The 7,442-nt window shown below is 41.2% G+C and overlaps 1 protein-coding gene across 1 annotated transcript; it reads right to left on the reverse strand.

Annotated features, from left to right (window-relative positions):
• Nucleotides 1-3,443: 3,443 nt before the first annotated feature.
• Nucleotides 3,444-7,131, reverse strand: OLIG1 (oligodendrocyte transcription factor 1). The gene has a single exon (XM_039319173.1). It carries the CDS (start codon nt 5,630-5,632, stop codon nt 4,928-4,930), a length of 705 nt encoding a protein of 234 aa, XP_039175107.1. The 5' UTR covers nt 5,633-7,131; the 3' UTR covers nt 3,444-4,927.
• Nucleotides 7,132-7,442: the final 311 nt, after the last annotated feature.

The following is a 7,442-nucleotide window of genomic DNA, read 5'->3' on the forward strand; positions in this document are numbered from 1 at the left end:
ACACCAAGAATAACACAGGCACTTGGGTTAGACCAGGGGTAGGCAACCTTGGCTCTTTTATGACTCGTGGACTTCAACTCCCAGAATTCCTGGCTCAGGAATTCTGGGAGTTGAAGTCCACGAGTCATAAAAGAGCCAAGGTTGCCTACCCCTGGGTTAGACCAATATATTTCCCCTTTCTTTCCATGAATATTGAATATTCTTTCAATTTGAAGAATTATGCATTTTGTTATTCTCTATGTGTAGATAATCATCTACACATAGATGATTTAACAGGTGAGGCAGTCCTGGATTTCTCTTGGTCATTGATTGTTTGATCCTAGATTGTAGCATTAGGACTTTCCTGCACCTCTGGTCTGTCATGCATGAGCTCTGAATAAAATAGCTAATGTATTGCTAGTTTTTATACTGTAAAAGCTATTGCACAGACAAAACCATTTTTTAAAAAAATCCACAAGATTCCAAAAAGTTTCTTCAAACCATGTTCTTAAATGTTAAATATTTTAAACAGGTGAACTTGTGATTATTATTGACATCCTTTCATCTGTTATCTCCTTTGTTCTGTTTTTTATATTTTTTTATAATAAATGTTTTATTCATTCACTGTTTTAGCTGTGTTGTACACCACTCAGAGTCGCCTTTATAAATAAGATAAATAAATATGCCCTATACATGAGCATTCCAGAGTTTTTTATTATTTCATCTGATCATGAGTACTTTTTTTGTTTTTCTGAAATTAATTGGGGAATTCACAGATGGGAACTATCAGACGGGCAATCCTTGACTTCCAACTACAATTGGGATCAGAATTTCCATCACTAAGTGAAGCCTTCGCAAAGTACGATGACACATAACCACATCTCTTGGCAGCGGTGATCCCAGCACTCACCATTGTTATTAGTAATCAAATTCCATTGGTCATTAGTTGAGACCCACCCCAATTTAAGCCATCAAACCTCAGCTGCCCCAGCCCAATCCCGGCCACAATCGCCCTAGCCACCCTCAACTCTGACACTACAGCCACTTCAGCTGAATTTCACCATCTTCTTGCTTCTCTTCATTGAGATGTGCCTGTCCTGGCCCTTTCCAAGGCAGCTGTAGCCATGTAAAGCCATCTTCCCCAGATCTCATGAAAAAAACATGGTCCACAACATAGGGAAGGAAGCCTCATGTGGCCAGCAGCTGCTTTGTGAGGGGTCAGGACAGGCATAGCGTGGTCAGAAGGAGGAGGAGGAAAATGGGGAAGTTCAGCTAGGGCAGCAGGGGCTATGGAGGGCAGGGGGTCAAAGGGCATAGATGGGGGAAATAGGGAGGTGGGGGAGTCAAAGTGTGCTTATCATCATAAACATGGGTGGGGTGACAAACACCCAAATTTTGATCACACAACCATGAGGCCACTACAATAGCTGTAAGTTCAGGGACCAGTCATAAAGTCCCTTCGTTCAATGCTGCTGTAACTTCAAATAATTGCTGAATGAATGGTTGTAAATCAAGGACTGCTGGTACAGTCCTTTGATGACTGGAGAAAGCTACAGCTGCAATCTTGAGCTCATCTACCTTGGCATACATTCTGAAATCTTCACCAATTTCTCAGTACATACTGAGTACATATGTCCTGTTAAACTATGATTTCTTTTAACCAAGATTTGTAAACGACAGTGTCTTTTTCAGATATCAGTCTAGGCCAGCCAAGATTTGCTAACTTTTCCAAATCAGTCAGTCTGACGAAGGGTTTGGATAGTGGACAAGACCACAAACTGCATGTATTCTTCCTATCTTACATAGACTTTCCTACTTTGCTTTCCTATCCAGATTAAATCATCTCACCAAAATGAACACAATCCTTGTAAAATATTCTCAGTTCATCATGCTGTTACATTGATCATGTTCATACAATATGTTGAGCAAGGCAGTTTAAATACTGCAGGATTTTTTAACTCATTGTGTATGGTTCTTTATATGAAGTTTCAGACCATTATTTGAAACTCTACATGGGTGCCATGTTGGACCCATTACTTGAGCTCTGTAATCTGAATGATACAATAAATCTCAAATCTCTATTACAAAACTGCATATAGGTTGCTTAAAACTGGTACCAATTAAGGTTTCTTGCTCAGCATATTGATATTGCATTTCTGCTGAAGTAAGAGTATTCCGTAGTTCTGCTGTAACTTCAAATAATTGCTGAATGAATGGTTGTAAATCATGCTCTCCCAGAAAAAAACAGATAAAGTAACTGATCCTGCCTTTCATCATAGAGATGTGTCAAATATCTATCTTCAATGTAATTTATCTCATTCATTGTGAACCTAATGAATGCTTTAGAGAAACTACATTGAAATGAATGGGAGGTAGTCTCTACAGCATTAACTATACAGCACCCACATCCTGCTTTTAATATAGTCTGTTCTAAAAATGATTTGATTAATTTTGCTCTGTATTACCTTTTCACCTAAGCATCAGCAATTCTTCAGATATCCAGTGTGATTTTCTGACTATGCAGTTTTTAGATATGATGCAATATTCTTATCTTATTGAAAAGCTTAAGTTGTATTATTATTGGGATTGCTATAGAGCAGGGGTAGCAAACTCGCAACGTCAGGTGACATGTTGCGACATATTGTAACTTTTTTGCCATTGCCGGCAATGGGGTGGGCGCAGTTTCACTATGATGCATCCAGCCCACAGGGCCGGCAGTTTGACACCCCTGCTATAGAGGTATATTCATTTTTGCTGTTACAGAAAAAATATTAAAAATCATTTATATTAATCCATTACATTAAGACAATAATAATGCATCAGAGTACTGTGCATGCAAATTGAAGACCACAATATTGGTAAGAAGCCTACAATCACTACACTCAAAGTTGTGAAGTCAGTACATTCATTTCTTTTTCTTTCTGAGTGCAGAAGCGTTCTGATAAATTCTGTTCCTGGTTCCCTAAAAGTAAGGCTCACTAATTCAATGGATCTTATTTCCTAAAGGGTGTGCTTAAGATTGAAACTCTAATGTTAAAAACGTTATTGCTATATAGATATTTCAGTTGCTGGCATATGAACAAAAGTATGTGAATAACATGGTGTTTAAACTAGTTTAAACAAAATCAGTGAAGAACCCATAACACTGGGATATTAGCTCATTAAATGAACTAACTAATCTATAAGATTTAACTTCTCCATAAACAGATAGGTTGTTTTAAGTAATTTTTGAAAACCAAATTGCATTATTTTCAAACAATGCAATAACTGTGGATTGTCACTGATAGACAATCTACAACTAATATAAGGAGGCAATAAATATACAAATGTCAGTTTCAAAGTTGCTAAGACTTTCACCAATACAAGAGAGACTAGTCATTGTATTGGACAATGGAACAGTAGGACTTAAGCATGGTTAAGTTTCACTGATTTCATGGGAAAAAAGCCTGAGTACACTGAGAAATTAGGAACACAGATGTGATCTTATACATTTTTACTGAAAGGAAATTCCACTACACTAGGAGCAACAAAATTTCAAAAAAATATTACATGATATTTTGATTAGCTAAATATTGGCTGGCTGGCATATATGTTGAAAACATTGCTCAAAGAATACTCATTGAATTGCAGTTAAGTTTCAAGTGGTGTGCCACAGGGATTTAGTCCTAGACTTGACTCATCATTATTTTCATTAACATGGATAAGTAGGTGGAAGCAGTGCTTAACAGATTTGCAAATTACACAACACTCAGTAGGACAGCTAATATATTAATATACAGGAAAAAAATCAAGACAATCTAAATAGATTGACTGAAAAAAAGAATGACATTTAATAGAAAGTTCTTCATGTAGAAAATCAAATACAAGATACTGAATAGGGGAATCAGTTGCTAAATATGAATCAGCTGGCATAGCTGCTGAAAAGGCAAATGCAGCTTAGTATATTTTTCAAATCCCTATAACATTCTTAATATCACACAGTTTCTGGGGACTTGAGAGAGAAAGAGAGAGAGAGACTCTGAAATATTGGAACAAGTGCCCACTATAAAGCCTTACCAAGATTATCCAAACACTGAATATTTAGTCAGGATCTTAACTAGAATCTTATGACATTTCTGAATGTCACTAAACCATCACTGAAGTTTGAAAACTTTTCTCCTTGCTGTATTAATGCCAAAAGTCACTGCTGTAGTGTGAATCCTGCTCGCCTTACAAGAAGAGCCCGAAAGAGTTGGGCATGTTTAAGCCTTCAGAAATAACTGAGGATAGTAAGACTCATAGTTTTCAAGTGCCTGAAGATGGTTCTTATAGAAGAATGGCTGGTTCTCTGCATCCCAGAGTGTGGGACACAGATTAAGATGTCCAATTACAGGAAGTTATTCCAACTGACAAAGCAGTTTAACAATGGAACCAATTGCCAAGGGCTGCGACTCTCCTCTGTTGAATGTGCTCAATGAGGCTGGACGGCCATTTGCCTGGAATGCTTTTTCATTTGGATTTTGCACCAAGAGGAAAGCTTCTTCCAATTCTGGGGTTCCATGATCCCTCTTTTACAAATCTTAACAGGCTTGGTATTGATTTCAGGTCCCGTGCACAGCTACATCATCACGTGGTAGGCTTGGGTTAGCGTTGGACTATTTAACCTCTTTAATACAATTGCCCCATTCTGACCCTCTTCTTCAAATTGTACCCGAGGGCCAAAATCAGACTTTTGTCCCAGCGATCGCGCACCCGATTTGAGGGGAAAACTTGCAAAACCGTCCCTTTCAGGGTCTTGAACATTCTCGCCTATCTGCCCCCAGCTGTCGCTCCGTGCAGACCGTGTAATAAAAAAGGAGAAGCCACCAGGCTCCTCGATCCTCCGGGCCCCCGCCGTCCCACCAGTTTCCATCGCCGCCTGCTGGGCCCCCTCCATCTCCATCCCCCCCTCAGCTCAGGAGGGCCAGGCTCATTTGGAAAACTGCGTCTGCACAGCGGCCACCCCGAAGCCGGAAGGAAACAAGTGAGGGAACTTGCAAGCGGCGCAGGAGCAAAGGGTAGCCCCATCGGGGACGGGCACGTGGCCGCACTGTTGCTCCTCCAGGGCCGCCGCCGAGGGGTATTTGCTGGCCTGTCGGAGCCTGTCCGGGTGGTGGTGGTGGGGCAGGTGGTGGTGGCTCCCGATCCCCGGCGTTAGCAGCACCGGGCCCGGGGCGACCGCGGCGGCGGCGGCGGCGAAGAGAGGCAGTCCAGCCAGTAGCAGCCTGGGACCCGAGGAGCCGCTAATCTCCCCTATGATTCTCCGGAGCTCTTGCAACGAGCTTCCCAACAAAAGAATGTAATTCCGCGCCAAGAGCAGCGTGGCGATTTTGGAAAGCTTCCGCCCGGGCGAGCTCTGGCAATGAGCCGTCGAGTAAGGCAGAATCACCTCTCGCAGCGCGTCCATGGCCAAGTTGAGGTCCTGCATCCGCTTCCGCTCGCGGCTGTTGATCTTTCTCCGCAGCAGCTGCTGCTCGCTCTTGCTCCCGCCCGCCCGGGTGGTCCCGGTTCCGGATCGCATCTGGAACTGCTCCGCCGCAAAGTCCGGCCTGCTCTCCTCAGCTTGTTTGGGAAGCAAGGCGGAGGGGGCCTGCGTGTAGCGAACCAGCTCGTACGAAAAGTGTTGCCTCAACATGATAATGGCCCTGCGGGGTTTTCAGATCAGGCAACGGGCTGTCATTGCGTTAAAAAGCTCGGGAGAAGAAAAGGCGGCAGGGAATTGGGAGCCGCTCGGATTTGCGGTCAGCTGGATAAGGAGAAATAGTTGAAAAATTAACTGTTTTAATCTCCCTGCTGTGATTAGCGCCGAGATGTGAGGAAACCGATTGTTGAACGCAGATCCTCTAACTCCAACCTTGTCTTAGACGAGCAAAAGAATGACAGGCTGCAACCAATGGGAGTGCAGATCTGGAGGAAAAGAGGCGCTCATTGGCTGCCACAAGATGCTCAGGGAAAACGTTACAGTAGACAAGACCTTTATTGTGAAGTTTGGTGCTCCATTTTTTCAGCGTTGAGTCTCCTGGTAGCTTAGTCCAAACTTCCAGACAAACCCGCCCTTCACCTGTGTTTTCTAATTATTGCTGATATTATTAATGCCCTTTTTTTTTGCAGGTCCAGAATTTATAAACGGGCATTTCAGATGACAATTTTAAAATAAAATAGGACCAAGATCACGTGCACTTCAAAGATAGGTTCACACATACTCTTATGTACTTTCCTGGATTAATGTCTGCCAGTTTTTGCTTCCTTCTGCCCCGTGGTTTTTTGTTTTTTTTGCATTCAGAATCTCTTTTTGTAGAGAAGACAGTTGTGAATAAAAGTTCTTCACATGTTACGTGACCCATTTGTGTAGGGTACAGAACTGGCAGAGTTGAATCTGCCAACCTCTTATTACATAAGATAGCAAGAAAGCAAGATATGTCTATCCAAGTCACCTGCTTTTCAGCAGTGGATAATATAATGCCATAGTAAGCGAAGTGTACAGATATTTTTTCCTTCTCTAGTCCTTCATAATTGGAATTAAGAAATATCCAGTTCTCTCTGGCCTCACTCCATGTTTATGTCCTTGCTTCTTGAGTCCCTGTCCTTCATAGTTGAATACAGTCAGAACTAGGAATAATTGGTAGAACCCTCCTGGATCAGATGTTAGGCCATCTAATTCAACATTCTTTGTCAAACAGTAGCAATTGGATGCGCACCTGGGAATATCTCAGATGTGGACCAGGGAGCAATAGCCCCCTAACAGCCATCAAAGAAGTAGCTACTCATAGCCTGATCTTCTATAAAAGTGTTCAGTCCCCTTTTAAAATCACTCATATAAACTATTTGCACACCTGCTACCAGTTTAACTATATGCTGTGTGGAAACAATTTCCTTCTGTCCACCATTAATCTTCTTTTCAGTTTCAGTGAGCTCTAACATTGAGGGAGGGAGGAAGATCTTACCTCATAAATCATAAAAACTAATAAGATGGGTGGCAAAGAAATGACTGATAAATAAATATATGCCATGGTTTTATGTGTCTTTATTATATGTCCTCTTATGTAACTTCCATTCCAAATTAAAGAATACTGCTACTTTAACTTTTATATAGGAACTGTTGTAGCTCCCTAATTGTTTTTGTTGTAATAGTTGCATAATCTTTAACAATATAATATGTCTAATATTCTGTGTGATGTATGGACAGTGTTATTTTGGCAGTTCAGTTTTCAATTTTCTTCCTAATGATTTTAAGCATGGAATTTGCCTTTTTTAAAGCAGTCGCAGGCTTGGTTGACATTTTATTGAGCTACTCACATGACTTCAAATCTGTGGTAAGTCCATACTAACTCAAATCCATTAATTAATTGATCTCATTAAATCCAGATGTTTTGTGTCAGCAATATCACTTGATACTAAAGTGCATTTGCCATGTAAAACCTGTTCCTTCAATTGGGAAAGGACCT

This window comes from Crotalus tigris, unplaced genomic scaffold (genome assembly GCF_016545835.1).
Source record: "Crotalus tigris isolate CLP2741 ecotype Arizona unplaced genomic scaffold, ASM1654583v1 scf7180000017601.7605149639:7615979, whole genome shotgun sequence".
Taxonomy (NCBI): domain Eukaryota; kingdom Metazoa; phylum Chordata; class Lepidosauria; order Squamata; family Viperidae; genus Crotalus; species Crotalus tigris.

What these genes read in the sequence shown, in the direction of transcription:
- OLIG1 (XM_039319173.1), bottom strand. Translation starts at nt 5,632, where the DNA reads ATGTTGAGGCAACACTTTTCGTACGAGCTGGTTCGCTACACGCAGGCC.